The 16,416-nt window shown below is 52.8% G+C and overlaps 1 protein-coding gene and 1 long non-coding RNA gene across 2 annotated transcripts; both read left to right on the forward strand.

The window, feature by feature from the left end:
• Positions 1-8,871: 8,871 nt before the first annotated feature.
• Positions 8,872-11,089, forward strand: LOC144325213 (diacylglycerol O-acyltransferase 2-like). Its single transcript, XM_077917801.1, has 3 exons — positions 8,872-9,002; positions 9,356-9,560; positions 10,914-11,089. The coding sequence occupies exons 1-3, from the start codon at positions 8,952-8,954 to the stop codon at positions 11,087-11,089; spliced, it is 432 nt and encodes a 143-aa protein (XP_077773927.1). The 5' UTR covers positions 8,872-8,951.
• Positions 11,090-15,075: 3,986 nt separating this feature from the next.
• Positions 15,076-16,111, forward strand: LOC144325041 (uncharacterized). Its single transcript, XR_013390325.1, has 2 exons — positions 15,076-15,269; positions 15,829-16,111. It is a non-coding gene; the product is annotated as an uncharacterized LOC144325041 (long non-coding RNA).
• Positions 16,112-16,416: the final 305 nt, after the last annotated feature.

Here is a 16,416-nt window from a genome sequence, read left to right on the forward strand (position 1 = left end):
TGGACCTGCGGGGGGCGTACAATCTGATACGCATAAGGAAGGGGGATGAATGGAAGACCACCATGTTCACCCCTCTGGGAGCCTTTGAATACCTCGTTATGCCCTTCGGTCTACAAGCGGGCTCGGCGTGCTTTCAAGCTTTTATGAACCACGTCCTGGGACCTTTGCTCTACAAGAATTGTGTGGCCTTTTTAGACGACGTGTTGGTGTATTCGGAGAATGAGGAGCAGCATGTGAGGGACGTTCGAGAAGTGTTGGGCAGACTGCAAGCCAACCAGCTGTGGGTGAAACTGGAGAAGTGCCAGTTTCATACCAAGGAGGTGGAATTCCTGGGGTACCGCTTGTCAGACAAGGGATTGGCCATGGATCCAGGCAAGGTCCAAGCGGTACTGGAATGGAAGACACCGAAGACCAAGAAGGATGTGCAAAGATTCCTGGGGTTTGGGAACTTTTATCGGAAGTTCATCAAGAACTTTGCACACTTGACGGCGCCCATCACCGACTGCCTCAGCAGCAAGAAAAAATTTGTTTGGACGGCGGAGGCGGAGCGAGCTTTTGAAGAACTAAAAAGGGCTTTCGCCTCGGAAGAACAACTTCTGCATGTGGACTTACGAAAGCCCATGAGAGTGGAAACCGATGCGTCCGACCGGGCGATCGGGGCGGTACTTCTTCAACCGGGGAGGAATACGTCGGAGTGGAGACCGTGTGCCTTCTTCTCGAGGAAGCTGAATAAATCCGAGAGGAACTACACGGTGTATGACAGGGAACTACTCGCCATTCACGAAGCGTTCCGGAGGTGGAGACATTTATTAATTGGGGCACAACACAAGGTGCAAGTGTGCACCGACCACAAGAATTTAGAGTATTGGAGAACAGCTCGAGTGCTCAACCAACGACAAGTGAGATGGGCACAGGAATTCTCCAAATTCCACTTTGAAATTTGTTATGTGCCAGGCCCAGAAAACGTCAGGGCGGACGCTCTCTCACGCAAACCAGAGTATTTGGAGGGGGAGGGGCAATCGAAGAGAGACATGTCATCCCTGAAGACCGCTGGGTGTGTGGGGCGGCGCTGGTGGGGCAACGAGAACTGGTAGAGGAAACGGAAAATGATGAATATGCCCAGGATAAGCTCAGAGGTCTCGGGGGGGAGGGCAAGAAACCTGGAGGTTTTGAGGAAAGAAATGGGGCATTGTATTACAAAGGGGCACTGTATATACCAGAAGGTGAATTGAGGGGGAGAGTACTCAAGCAGTTGCACGATAGCCCCACGGCGGGACATTTTGGGCAACACAAGACCATGTGGTTGGTTACCAGGGAATTTTGGTGGCCCAAGGTGAGGGAAGATGTAAAGGAGTATGTAAGAGGGTGTGACCAATGTCAGCGAGCCAAAGGGGAAAGAAGGGCGCCGGCAGGGTTATTAGAACCATTACCCACACCAGAACGGCCTTGGGAAGCGGTATCAATAGATTTTATGACAGATCTGCCAAAGTCCAAGGGGAAAACAGCCATCATGGTAGTAGTAGACCTGTTAACTAAGATGTGCCACTTTGTAGCATGCTCACATGCAGTCACAGCGGAAGAAACAGCGAAGTTGTTTGTAGAACACATCTTTAGGTTGCACGGAGCCCCCTTGAGGGTGATCTCAGACCGCGGCAAACAATTTACTTCCAGGTTCTGGAGGAAGCTCATGAGCTTGCTGCACGTGAAAGTCAATTTTTCGACTGCCCGGCACCCTGAAACCAACGGGCAGGCGGAAAGAGCAAATGGCATCCTCCAACAATATCTGAGGTGTTATGTCAATGGCAGAGAGAACGATTGGGTCGAAAAGTTGGCGCTGGCAGAATTTGCCTACAATAATGCGGAGAATGTGTCCACAGGGATGAGCCCCTTTTTGGCTAATTACGGGTGTCACCCCAGGGCATTTCCAGGGGATGGAGGGGAGAGATGGAGCGTTCCAGCGGCCGAACATTTTGTAGAAGAGATGGAAGCGATCCATCATCAGCTCCAGCTCAACTTAGAAAGGGCCAAGGCACAATATAAGAAGCAGGCAGACAAGAACAGAAGGGAAGGTGAAACCATAAGGGTGGGGGATCAGGTGTGGCTGTCAACCCAAGGGTTGCCGTTCAAAGGGGGTTGTAAGAAATTAAGACCCAAAAGATTGGGACCCTTTGAGGTCATTCAGCAGATCAACCCAGTGGCTTTCAAACTCCGGTTACCCAACCACATGAAATTGCACCCAGTGTTCCACAGGTCGTTACTGTCACCATACAGGGGGGGACGTGAAGGGGAGCACGCCAGGGGACCAGCCTTGGAAGAAAGGGAACGCAGCAATCATGTAGCGGAAATCCTCGATTCTAGGTGGAAGGGAAATCAGGTGGAGTATTTGGTGGCGTGGGAAGGGGAACCGGAGTCAGAAAACACCTGGGTGACTGCAGGGGAGGTCAATGACGAGGTTTTAACAGAAACGTTCCACCAAAGATTCCCGAGGAAACCACAGCCGGTAGCAAGGTTTAGGAGGGAGTATTTTGGCACCACCGACGAGGAAGAGGAACTGGAAGGATTCACGGAGTCGGAGTTGGAAGAGGGAATGGACTCCGATGACGAGGAGTACCGAGAGACCAGGGACAGCAACAAGTGGAGGGAAGTGTTCGAAACTTCGGACGATGAGGAAGGTTCTTTCAGGGGTTTTACCTCCTCACAGCCCGTAGGGGAGGAGACGGGAGGGGGTGAAGGGGGCCCTGGAGGGGAGGTGGATGTCAGGGAACTGCCATCGGAAAGACAGGAGGTGCAAAGGCTCACTGAGGTTGAGAGAGACGTAGCAGCTGAAGAGGGAACCAGTAGGGGGAGATCAGGAACTCCAAGGGAAAGTGAGTCGGAGGGATGGCTCAGAGACGCTTCCAGCGAAAACAGTGGGGAGGTCTCAGGACCTCCTATAGGGACACCCACTCCTCGCCGGAAACTGTCACGCCGAGAGTCCAGGAGACGTGTTTCCGTTAAGGAGCTTTTATGTTGGAAACGATTCCGAAAGCAACCACTTTCGGATTCTGCTAGCGATTGACGCAGCCATGCTGGAGGGGCTCCGTCACAGGCAGAGGTTTGAAAACCTGATCAAACTCTGAGGGACTTGCATTTTACGCACAAGCAGCTCACCATCCCATCACACAAGGTCATCGTCTTTGCAGAGGCCGGAAGGCCAGAGGTAAACAAAGACAGATGCCTGCAGATGGCCCGAAGCAGAGGGAGGGTGAAGAGCCCACGCCAGTGGAAAACAAGGCTTTGTTAGCTGGCATTGCTTCACCAAAGGCTAAAGGCAAGTCTGATTGCCAGGAGCAGGGGGGCAAGCTGCAAAAGCCCACGCCAGTGGAAAACAAGGTTTTGCTTGCTGCAAAGACTGCTCCAAAGGCTAAAGCCAGATTTGTTGTTGACTCAGGCTGCACGCGCCATTTGACGAAGGATAAGCACCTGTTTATCTCCTTCACACCTCAAGAAGGAGAGATCCACCTGGCTGATGGAAGGACGTTGCAAATTGCAGGAGAAGGGACTGTGAAACTTGCAAATTTGCATACAACCATCAGTAATGTACTGTATGTTCCTGGAGCTGCGGACAATTTGCTTAGCGTCCCACAGCTGACTGGGCGTGGTTTTGAGATTTCCTTCAAGAGGAGTGTCTGTGTCATCAGGAAAGGCAAAGAGGACATTTTGCATGCAAAGTTTATAGATGGTTTATTCTGTATAACTTATGATGACAATGCTGTTGTGTCTAATGCTGATTCTTGTTGTGTTGCACAAACTAACAAGGTTCTTCATGCAGGATGCATTCAAGATGCACATCGAAGATTTTGTCACATGTCTTGGCAGGCGCTGGCCAAGATGCCTGGATTGGTTGAAGGTTTGAACATCAAACCTTGTAAGTATCACATGAAATGTGTATCTTGTGCAGAGAACAAGGTGAAGGTTGCTCCAAAAGGCAAAGAGTCTAGCAGGCAGGCTTCCAAACCCTACCAGCTAGTGCACGCAGACCTGGTTGGTCCTCTTGCGCCCTCTTTGGGAGGAGCAAGGTACTTCATGGTTCTAATTGATTCTTTTTCCAGGTACATTCATGTGTTTATGCTCGAGCAGAAATCACAAGCATTTCCTAGGTTCAAAGCATTCTGTGCTTAGCTGGAGAATGCTCATGGTAAACGCATCGGCTGTCTGTTTTCTGATCGGGGCGGGGAATTCACTTCTCAGCAGTTTGAAGCTTTCCTGACTGAGAAGGGAATCCAGCATGACTTGACAACGCCTAGATCGCCATGGATGAATGGGCTTGCGGAGCGAGCTAATCAAACGTTGCTGCAAGGAATGAAAACCTTGTTGCATGATGCCAACCTCCCTGATAAGTTTTGGGGGGAAGCTCTGTCAACGGTAGTTTATACCGTTAATCGAAGACTGTCATCACCTATTGGTTGTACTCCGTATGAGAAGATGTTTGGTAAACAACCGAACGTCAAGCACTTGAAAATCTTCGGTTCTGACATGTGGGTACACTCCCCACAGGGCAACAAGCTTGGGAAGCGTGGGGCACATGGTTTGTTCATGGGGTACGAAAAAGGTGCATACAGGGTATGGATGACTGACTCTAAGTCCATTAAGTTCACAAGGAGTGTTGAGTACAATCCTAAGTGGGGGGGAAATGTGGGAATTTTCCAGAGTTACCCAGAGGAGGATGAAGGTGATGTGAAGAAAGCAGATCATGCTGAGAAAGCTGAGGAAACTGGGGAGGATGATGATGATGATGCTCAGAGTTTGGATTCCAGTTCAGTGGGCGGCGCTGCTGCTGGTGTCAGTGACAGTGATGACACAGCAGACTACAAGAGCGCAAAGGCCTCAGTCAGACCATCTGATGCGTCTGACAATGAACTAGAAGAACCACTGTTCACCATTGGTCATTTTTCTCCTAAGAAAGAGGAGATGAGTCCAGAAGACTTGCGTCTGTTTCGCAGGTCTGAAAGGGCAACCAAAGGCAGACGTCCAAAGAGATTTGCTGATGAGTTTGCTAAGACGGCAACTGCTGTTCTTAGTAGCTCAGAGAAGGTGTGGGAACCTTCAAGCTTCAAAGAGGTTCAGGAGTTAACCTCTAAAGATGCTGAGCCTTGGCTTAATGCCATGAAGGCTGAAGTTGATTCCTTGAACAGGAACCAAACTTGGGAACTGGTACCGGTAGTCCCAGGTATGAGACTGGTTGGCAGCAAATGGGTCTTCAAGGCCAAGACAGACCAGAATGGCAAGGTTGTCAGACACAAAGCCAGATTGGTTGCCAGAGGTTTTTCACAGGTACCAGGACAGGATTATTACGAGACTTACTCGCCCACCCTCAAATATGAGAGCATTCGGCTGATGCTCAAGATCGCTGCGGAGGAGAAACTGCATGTTTCCCATCATGACATTAATACAGCTTTTTTGTATGGGATTTTGAACGAGGAGCTGTTTATGCTTCCACCTGACGGGATGCAGATACAGAAGGGAATGGTCTGTAAACTGCGGAAATCCTTATATGGTCTCAAGCAGAGTGCTAGGTGTTGGAACACAAAACTCACTGAAACGTTGCTTTCTCTAGGTTTTCACCAGGGCAAAGCTGATCCATGTGTGTTTGTCAAGGAGGAGGGGCAAAACAAATTGTATTGTTTATGTTTTGTTGATGATCTTCTGATGTTTTGGAAGAATCAGGCTTTTTACCAAAGCACCCTAGCTCAGCTGAAGGAGCACTTTGACATGAAGGATCTTGGTGAGGTATCCAACTATCTTTCTCTGCAGGTGGAGAGGGACCAAGCAGGTAATTTTCTGGTACACCAAACACAGAAAATTGCTGATGTATTAACCAGGTTGAATTTGGTTGATGCAAACCCAGCAGACACACCGATGGTGACAGGTTACCAGGTAGATAGTACTGCTGAAGCGTTTTCTGACACAACGCTGTACAGATGCATTCTAGGCAAGTTGAATTTCATTGCTAGATGCTCAAGACCTGACATTGCTGTAAGCACTAACCTGCTTAGCAGACATGCTAACAATCCTACTGTTCAGGATTGGAAAGCTCTGAAGCGCATAGCCCGGTATTTGAAAGGGACTATGCACTACAGCAGTGTTTCCCAACCGGTGTTCCGCGGCACACTAGTGTGCCGCCAGACATTGCCTGGTGTGCCGCGGGAAAAATTGGCGGGGGGGAATAAAGGGGGAAAAAATTATTCCCCCACCGCCAGGCGTGGGGCTGGGGCGGGGGAAGCCCGAGCTTCCCCCTCCCCCAGAACGGGACCCAGAGCCATGCCGAAGCTGCGCGCAGCTTTGGCATCGCTCTGGGAGCTTGCGGGGCTGGGGGGCTGGGGGAGGAGGAAGCCCTCCGCCAGCCTCCAAACCATGTCGGGAGACAGCGGGATGGCGCGCTGCGCCTCTCCCGCTGTCCCCCGAGTTTGCAGGGCTGGCGATGGGGAGGAGCAGGCTTCTCCCCCCGCCAGCCTTCCAGCCAAGTCGGGGGGCAGCGGCAAGGGCGCGCTGCGCCTCTCCCGCTGTCCCCCGAGTTTGCAGGGCTGGCGATGGGGAGGAGCAGGCTTCTCCCCCTGCCAGCCTTCCAGCCAAGTCGGGGGGCAGCGGCAAGGGCGCGCTGTGCCTCTCCCGCTGTCCCCCGAGTTTGCGGGGCTGGCGATGGGGACAGTGGCGTAGCGTGGGGGGTGCCAAGGGTGCCGGCCGCACCGGGCGCAACATCTGGGGAGGCGCGAGTCCAGAGGGAAGGGACAAGTTCCTTCCTCCGCCGGGCTCCCCGCCACCGCCAGCCTTGCGCCCTAGCGCTAGCGCGCCCCCCGCCACCGCCGCAGCTGCGCTCCACTCACTGCTCGCAGGAGGAGCAGCCGTTGCAGCAGTGCCGACGCCGCCACCGACGCCTGGCCGGGCACGGGCAGCCTCTGCACCCCGACGCGCCGCCATCCCCTCGGCCCAGCCCCAGGCGGCGGCTGCTTCTGCCGACTGGGAGGGAGGAGAGCTCCGAGGGGCCTCGCCGCGCGCTCCCCAAAAACCTCCGAGAGGAAGCCGGTGGGCGGGCGAGGCCCGGCTAAGCCTCTCGCCAGCGGGTTAAGGGGCTTTCGGTTTTAAAAGGATTAGCTTGGGAAGGAGCGGGGGGGGCTGCTCGCCGGCAAGCGCCTGCTCCGCATTTCCAAAGGCGCTCGCCATCCGAGGGACAGGGAGCGCTTGCAAGGAACGGGCTCCGTGGAGCAGGAGTTAGGAAGAGATCCCTTCCCTGGCAGGCCGCCGGCTTCGCCAGCTGTTTCCCATTCACGATCAGGAGGAACTTCAGGCTGCTTTCAGCTTTGGTAGAGGGAATCTAAGCAAGGGGATGGAGCCGGTGCCCTGAGGAAAGGCGGCAGCATTGGGTTTTTTAGTTTAGAGAAAAGGCAAGCAAGAGGCGACAGGAGAGAAGCCTGCAAAACTAGGCATGGCAAGGAGAGAGTGGACAGAGAGGAAAGTTTTTATCCCTCTCTCCGTACAATATAACTCGTGGGCATCCAGTGAAGCTGAACGTTGGAACAGTGGCGTAGCGTGGGGGGTGCCAAGGGTGCCGGCCGCACCAGGCGCAACATAGCTTGCCTGCAATGCCATCCCTCGAGCAGGCGAGGAGCCCGGAGGCTACCAGATGCGAGTCCTCTTTCCCACCCTGCTCGGGAGTCCAGAGCACTTGGTCGCATTCAGGATCTAGAGTGGGGAAGCAGGGCTTGTGTCTGGGCTGGACACATTGGGCTGCCTGTGCCGCTCGACCTGCGGGGAGAAATCAGGGTGGGAGTCACGACCGTGAGGCAGGGCTGCCAAGTGTGGCAGAAGAGGACACGGCCGTCGCACCTGTCCTTAGGTAGGAGCTTCTTCCGTGTCGACCTGCTGCCCTAAAGTCTTGGCTTTTTTCTTGGCTTTTTGGCGGTTGGCACAGAAGGAAGGCAAGGGGGAGGGGAAAAAATTGAAACTTACACTTTCGTGCGTCCCTCCCGGCATGACGCTGCGCGCTGACGTCACGGGGCTGTAATGGTGGTGTGCCTCAAGATTTTTTTCATGAAACAAGTGTGCCTTTGCCCAAAAAAGGTTGGGAAACACTGCACTACAGGCTGAGGTTCACCAGTCAGAAGACTGGAGGTCTTGAAATCTTTGCAGATGCAAGTTTTGGAAGTGACACCACGGATGGTACAAGCACTTCTGGAGTATGCTACATGTACAACCACTGCCTGTTTGACTGGTTGTGCAAGAAGCAGACGACAGTGAGCCTAAGTTCCTGTGAAGCAGAACTCAATGCTCTGTCATTTTCACTCATGGATTGTGAATGGTTGATGCAACTGTTTAAGGACATCGGGGTTTCTGTGAAATGTCCTATACAAGTGTACCAAGACAATAGATCTTGTTTGGCTTTGCTGAACTCGGAGAGTTGCAAGCAGAGAACCAAGTTCTTGCAGATTAAGCTACATCATGCAAGAGAGTATTAATAGTAACAATCAGATCCTATAAAAAAGTCAGAATAACTTTGAAATAACATACCAAGTAAAGCCATATGCAATAATCCATTAGAATCCAATAATAAACAGTAAAATTAAGCATCAGTAAGTGTGCGGCTCTGGCTTGCCAGAGCAGCGATGTCACGCTGGCCACGTGACCCGGAAGTGTCTCCGGACAGCGCTGGCCCCCGGCCTCTTGAGTGAGATGGGCGCACAACCCTAGAGTCTGTCAAGACTGGCCCGTACGGGCAGGGGTACCTTTACCTTTACCTTTTAAGTCATAACTAAATAAATGAATTTTTAAGCAGAGGTTGGGTGGTCACCTGCCAGGGAATCCTCAGCTGCAATTCCTGCATTGCAGGGGGTTGGGCTGGATGACCCCTGGGGGTCCCCTTGAAACCCCACAATTCTCTGACTCTTGCCTTCGCAGGTGGGCGCCGCTGTGACTGGATGAGGTGCTGGAGAGTCTGGGAGCTCCACCGGGATTATTTCCCCATCAAGGTATGAGAAGGGGGCTGGCAGGGTCTCTGGAACCCCTGGAGACCAGATCACGAGAAGGAGGAGGTGGCGGCCGTCAAAGGCTGCTGGCCATGGAATCTGCGCATGCCCACCAATGGAAAGCGGGGCTCTGCCTCTGAAGGTGACATTCAGGTGTGAGAAGGGGGCTGGCAGGGCGACGGAGGGTCTGCCTTCCTCCGAAGGATGCCCAGGGTCTTTGGAACCCCTGGAGACCAGATCACAGAGAAGGAGGAGGTGGCGGCCGTCAAAGGCTGCTGGCCATGTAATCTGCGCACTGCCTCTGACATTCAGGTGGGGGTCCAAGTGCCAAAGGACTCGCCCCTCTTGCCTTGCAGCTGGTGAAGACGGCCGAGCTGCCCCCGACGCGGAACTACGTCCTGGGCTCCCACCCCCACGGGATCATCTGCGCGGGGGCCTTTTCCGCCTTCTGCACCGAGGCCACGGGCTTTTCCCGCACCTTCCCTGGCCTCCGTCCCAGCCTGGCCACCCTCGCAGGGATGTTCCGCATACCCGTCTACCGGGAGTACATGATGAGCTCAGGTGAGGCCAACAGAGAGAGGAATGGTTGGGGGGGTGGGGAAGTGGGGAAGTGGGGTGGCCCCTCCCCTAAGGACCACCTTCAAGAACCCTGCCTGGCCCATCCAATGGGAGAAACCACCCCAGTCTCAGGAATGCCCTCCCAGAGCCCCTGGGAATAGAATTCCCCAGCAAGAATGTCTGTTTTTCCTGCAATTCTTGCTCCTATGCAAACAAAAAGGGGCGTTTCTGCAAATGATGATGGTGATGGTGATGATGATAATTATTATTATTTATACCCCGCCCATCTGGCTGAGTTTTCCCAGCCACTCTGGGTGGCTTCCAACAGAATATTAAAGATACGATAAAATACCAAACATTAAAAACTTCCCTAAACAGGGCACCCTTCAGATGTCTCCTAAAAGTCAGATACCGTAGATTCTGGCATATGAGATGACTTTTTAATCCTGGAAAATTCCCCCAAAAGTCAGAGGTCCTCTTATACGCTGATGGGTATGGGTATGGGTTCGCTGCACAGCGGCAGCGAGTGGCAGGCTCTGCGCCGGGAGTAAGCTGCTCTGCAATGCTAAGCTCTCTTTGCTGGGCGGCTTCCTCCTGGTGTGGAGTGGAGCCTGCCACCCACTGTTGCTGCCCAGCAAAGCTGCCCCGTATAAGACTGGGCCTATAAGTCAACCCCCCAAATTGGCAGCTGCCCAGTCACCTAATACGCCATAATCTACGGTAATTGTTTTTCTCTTTGACATCTGATGGGAGGTCGTTCCACAGGGCGGGCGCCACTGCTGAGAAGGCCCTCTGCCCTGTAGCTTCACTTCTCGTAGGGAGGGAACCGCCAGAAGGCACTTGGTGCTGGACCTCAGTATCCAGGCTGAACGATGGGGGTGGAGAAGCTCCTTCAGGTCTACTGGGCCTTTGAGGCCGTTTAGGGCTTTCAAGGTCAGCACCAACACTTTGATTTGTGCTCAGAAACGTACTAGGAACCAATGTAGGTCTTTCAGGACCTGTGTTATGTGGTCTCCCAGTCACCAGTCTGGCTGCCGCATTTTGCATCTGGTCCTTCAGGGGCACAGTTGTCCTATTCAGGCCAGGGAGTCCCCCACACCCGCCCGTCTCCCGTCCCCCGAAACAATACTTCTGTCTTGTCAGGATTCAGCCTCAATCGGTTAGCCACCGTCTCTCCTCCAACCACTTCCAGACACGCTGATCCTTTGCCAGCAACCCTGTTGCCATTTAACCAACTCACAGAATTTCAGAGTTGGAGGAGAATCGCGAGGGTCCTCTAGTCCAACCCTCTGCAAAGCAGGGAACCCCTGGAGATGTTTCACACTCACAAGCACCTTTGCTTTCTCCCACTTCCAGGGGTGGTCCCGGTCAACAAAAGGTCCCTTGACTTCCTCCTGAGTGGCCCCCCCGGGCACGCGGTGGTCATCGTGGTGGGGGGCGTGTCCGAGATGCTGGACACCGTCCCCGGAGAGCAGCGCATCCTCCTTCACAGGAGGAAGGGCTTCGTGCGCCTGGCGCTCCAACATGGGTAGGGGCACCAAGGGGGCAAGCGGGGGTCCGGGGGGGCGTGTTGGGTGCAGGTCAGCAATATCTCGGGCCTTGTGAGCATGGCTGTGCTTCCCAGTGGATTTTGCCCCAATGAGCAATTGCGAGGACTGAAGATCCCTGCCCTTCCTTGCTGTGTAATTTTTTATTACATTTCCCCTCCGTTTTCAGCTTTACTAAGCCTGTCTGGACACTCTGACATACATTTTGGAAACGTATGTCTAAATGTTTAGTTCTGGTCTTGAACTGTCCAGACTCTGCCAACTTCAAACAGGGTTGATTGTCTTCCCAAACGGTGATGGGGAAGCAACACTCCCCACAGATCTTTGGGCAGAAATCTTTGGTATCCTGCAGATACCACAGCACTCTCTTTATGCCATTCCAGGCAGTCACACTGGCTTTGTAGCTTCCCTGCTGAGCAGATTTGTAGCAAATGCTATGTCTGGTCTGCTCCATTGGGAAAGATACAACAAACTCCCTAGAGCTGACTGAAAGATCTCAGTGTTTTCGAACTCAGAACATTCCCCGAGCTGACTGTCTTTCACATAGCTCGTTTCCATGGGTGTTCGGACCCCTGCACACTCAGCCATCTTGAACTTCACAAGCAACTGTTCAATATTGCCGTTCTGACTGAGCAAGAAACTTCCGTGCTCGGTTCTATCTACCTGGACGCCTAGGTACACCTTTAACGGTCCTAGGTTCTTGAGTTTAAAATGCTTTTCAAGTTCTTTGGCAAAACCTTGCAGCTGTTTACCAGTCTTAGCCACATGTATGGTGTCATCAACAAACACCAACACTAGCTCCTCTGTCTCTCCTGAACCCTTCAGGTTGTTGTTGTTGTTGTTGAGTCGTTTAGTCGTGTCCGCCTCTTTGTGACCCCCTGGACCAGAGCACGCCAGGCACTCCTGTCTTCCACTGCCTCCCACAGTTTGGTCAAACTCATGCTGGTAGCTTCTAGAACACTGTCCCACCATCTCGTCCTCTGTTGTCCCCTTCTCCTTCTGCCCTCCATCTTTCCCAACATCAGGGTCTTTTCCAGGGAGTCTTCTCTTCTCATGAGGTGGCCAAAGTCTTAGAGCCTCAGCTTCAGGATCTGTCCTTCCAGTGAGCACTCAGGGCTGATTTCCTTCAGAATGGAGAGGTTTGATCTTCTTGCAGTCCATGGGACTCTCAAGAGTCTCCTCCAGCACCAGAATTCAAAAGCATCCATTCTTCGGTGATCAGCCTTCTTTATGGTCCAGCTCTCACTTCCATACATCACTACTGGGAAAATAATAGCTTTAACTATACGTACCTTTGTTGGCAAGGTGATGTCTCTGCTTTTTAAGATGCTGTCGATGTTTGTTATTGCTTTTCTCCCAATACCCCTTCAGGTACAGGCAGCTATCTGCAAGACTCTTCCGGAAACTCATACTTTCCAAAGTTTCATTCAGACACAAATTCCAGTTTCTGGCCGATTGCTTGAGGCCATAGATGGATTTGTGTAACTTCCACAATACATCTGGCTTATTGCCCCTGAACCCTGGAGGAGGTAGCATGTACAGATCCTCCTTCAGATCCGAGTTCAAATAAGAAACATCCACATCAAAATGATGTACCTGACAACCCCTCTGGGCAGCAGCTGCTAGTAGCAAGCACAGTTTCACTCCTAGAAGTTGGAGCATACACTTCAGTGTAATGCAGCCCTTTTCTCTTAATGAAACCTCTAGCTACTAGCCTAGCTTTGTACTGTGGTGCTCCTGTTGCTATGGGTTTAATTCTGTAAACCCAATGACAGCTCATGGCCTGTTTACCTGCTGGCAGTGTTGTGGTGGAGAACACACCTAGAGACTTCATTGAGTTCAACTCGTTCTCCATTGCCTCATGCCATTTCCTGGCTTCTGCCTGAGGCAACTCTTGCACTTCCTCAAAACTTTCTGGTTCACATTGAGCCAAACCAACCCACACGCTAGTGACTGAGAACCTTTTGGGCGGCTTCCCTTTCGTAGAGCGTTCAGAACGCCTTGGCACTACGTCAGATGCCCCCTCTCACCCTGAGGTACTGGGACCAGCATGTGTGTCCTTGTCCTCAGCAGACTCCCCCTCTGACTTACTGCGTCTTCTGAACTTAGCTGGACTGGTAGGAACTGGAGATGGCCATTCCTCTCCTGCTCCTGGTCAGGGACCTGATCCTCAGCAGGTTCAGTTACTAACTCTCCCTCTTCAGCAGAGTCAAGCAAACTCTGAGAGAATGTCAGGATTCCCATGGATGCCTGTCCACCCACTTTGCTCACAAAACTCAACACTCCTGCTGACTAGAACCTGTGACTGGTTGCCCTCTGGATAAGCGAATCTCCACCCCTTTGTCCCTGGCTCATTCCCACAAAATATCATTTTCTGGGACCTGGGGCCACCCTTCCTGCATTAGCTTTCGGCACAAGAACTAAAGCCTCACACCCAAACACACGAAAGAAATGTACCTTTGGTGTCTTACCATGCAAGAGAAAATAGGGTGCGCCCCCTACAACAGAGTTTTGCTTCTGCCCAGAAGCGTTGTGGTAAGCCTGAGTCGAAAAGCATCGCTTCCACCGCTTCCTGGAGCGTTCTGTTCCGCCTTTCTGCCACCCCGTTTTCCTGTGGTGAGTGCAGAACCGTCAACCTGTGACGTATCCCTTTCTGGCGAAAGTAATTCTGCAATGCAGTGAACTCCCCACTGTGGTCTGACTGGAAACTGGAAACCCTCAGTGAGAATTGGAGTTCCACTGCAGTGACCCACTCCCTCAGCATGGTGGCAGCTTCACCCTTGTCTTTCAGAGGTATCACCCAGCTGTTTCTGGAGTAATCATCTGTCAAGGTTAAAACCTATTTAGCCGCACCCAGACTTGCAAAAAGGCATAAGGCCAAAATATCTGCATGAACCAACTCAAAAGGTTTCTTGGTTACGCTGTCAGACCTACGATAACTGCTCATTTTTACCTTTGCCTTCTTGCATGCTCTGCAATCCAGGAACTGCAGTTCCACATTCGATCACCCAGCTCTGTACATTGCTCTGGTCGCTGTCCTTCACCGTTCCCATGGAAACCGCCAAATGATGTGACGTTGCGTCTCTGTCAGTTCCCCTGGGACCTTTCCTTGCGTTCCCACACCGGTCCGTTCCCCTAATCTGGTTGCCCGGGGCAATGGCCTTAGAGGCATTCTGTACAGCTTCCTTGGGACTGTTTACACAGGTGGGTTTCCAAGCCACAACGATAACATCTCGTAGCAAAAGCCTTCACGGTGTCCTCTTTCACTGCCCCCCCCCCACTCTTGGAAGCAGGACTGCCCGGGCCAGCGTGCCCCTCTCTCTGCCGATGTTCCTCCTCATCGCATAGGCGACCCGAGACAAACTGCAACGTTAGGTCGGCAGGGGGCATGGCTTCTAGAGTTAGGCACAAATTGTCATAACTCTTGTCTAGTAAGCTCTGAAGAATGTGAACATTCAAATCTTCTGGAAAATTCACGTTTAACTGTCTCAGTCAGTATAACACAGCCACCATTTTTGTCACATGTTCTCTGATGCTGTCCCCCGGATGTAGCCTCAGCTCAAACAAACTTTTGGTGACATGGATCTTGGCTCCTGCTGTGGTTCTGTGATGGACCCTCTCAAGAGCCTGCCAAATCACCTGGGCTGCTGACTCCATAACCTGTGAGTTATGAGCCATAACTTTGTCTGTTGAATGTCTGTTTAGACTGCGAACAGCTGAAGTGCTTTGGCGTCCAGCACTCTTCCGATGCGCCGCTCTGCTCCTCCTGCCTTCAGCAGAGTATAACAGATAGCAAGTGTGTGTGTAGGAATCAGAGGCATGCAGAGAAACCCTCATACGCAGCTCCTTCTAATCTAAGAAGCGGTTTATTGTACAGCAGCAAAATAAATCAACGACCCGGGAGAGTGCACCGACATGCTGTCTCTCCCTCTCTCAAAACAGAAAGTAAATCCTTCCTCCTCGCAGGGCTGACCTGGTGCCCGTTTACACCTTTGGGGAGATTGACATTTACCGACTGATCCGGTTCCCCGAGGGCAGCTTCGTTCACCGCCTCCAGCTCGGTTTCAAGCAGCTGATCGGCTTCGCCCCTTGTCTCTTCAGCGGGAGGGGCCTCTTCTCCAGCACCTCTTGGGGGCTCCTGCCCATGGCTGCCCCCCTCACGGTGGTGGGCAAGGACCCACAAGGCTCCCCGTCCCTTCCTTAGCCTTCGCCCTGCACCCCAAAATCCCCCCAACTCACCAACCTGATTGCAAAGAGCCATAAACTCTTCAGCATCGTACAAAGCAGCAGGTTCTGGTGCATCTCCCTTTTGCCCTCTCTTCGAACTGAATCGGAGACCTGTGGAGTTGAATGGGACCCCCAAGGGTCATCAAGCCCAACCCCTCTGCAGAAATCAAACGAGCCGCCTCGTTTTATGGGGCTTGCTATGGAGGGAGCTGCCATTGTGTGTGTGTGTTCACACACACACACACACACACACACACACACACCGACTTCCTTCTCCCCTTCCTTGGAGGTTTCTAAGCAGAGGTTGGTTGGCCATTAATCAAGGGGTTGGGCTAAATGACCCTTGGGGTCCCATCCATTCCTGCACTTAAGCCACCCCTGAAACCCAAGGCCAGGGTGCAAAGCTGCTGGGGTGGGGAGGCCCTGGCTGCCATGGGTGGGGGGGCGAGGGGCAGAGCAGATCCCCCAACCACCCATGCTTCTTCTCCTTCCTGCAGTGGGGAAGCCTATCCCGGTCCCGCTCCGCCCGCGCCCCACCGAGGACGAGGTGAACAGCTTCCACGCTCTCTACGTCGAGGCCCTGAAGGAGCTCTTTGACGCCCATAAAGAATCCTGCGGCCTCCCGGCCTCCCAGCAGCTCCTCGTCACCTAGAGGGACCCAGACTTGACCCGAAGCAGCATCAGGGGACACAGGGTTGTGATGGGGGGAGACACACGGGAGTCTTTGTTCCCCCATCCCCGTCTGTACACACTGTTTCCAATAAAAGGCGCCGTGCCTGATGTCTGATCTTGGGTCCTTGGTGCCCGAACCCCCTTTTTGTGCTCGCCTGCGGAGCCCAAGGCTGGTTGTCTCATTCACACATGCATTATGAAGGCAAGGTCTGCAGGGCCCGGCAGCCAGAGAAGCAGGCCGTGGCCCTGTTAGAATACCTGCTCCATGACTGCAGTCATGGGATTGTTGTCTTTTACATGACGGTGTATGTTTTGACTCCACAGAGTGGGAAGTGACGGAGACAGGATGTTTGTGTTCCGTGAAGTGGGACTATTGCCCTTTGTTCTTTTTCTCTTTGCTGTCTGATGCTGGA

This window comes from Podarcis muralis, chromosome 13 (assembly GCF_964188315.1).
Source record: "Podarcis muralis chromosome 13, rPodMur119.hap1.1, whole genome shotgun sequence".
Lineage (NCBI taxonomy): Eukaryota > Metazoa > Chordata > Lepidosauria > Squamata > Lacertidae > Podarcis > Podarcis muralis.

Bases quoted from the DNA above. Each gene is read 5' to 3' on its own strand.
- LOC144325213 (XM_077917801.1), top strand. From the start codon at position 8,952: ATGAGGTGCTGGAGAGTCTGGGAGCTCCACCGGGATTATTTCCCCATC. The intron at 9,003-9,355 runs GTATGAGAAGGG...CTTGCCTTGCAG, and splicing joins GGGATTATTTCCCCATCAAG to CTGGTGAAGACGGCCGAGCT. The intron at 9,561-10,913 runs GTGAGGCCAACA...TCCCACTTCCAG, and splicing joins GGAGTACATGATGAGCTCAG to GGGTGGTCCCGGTCAACAAA.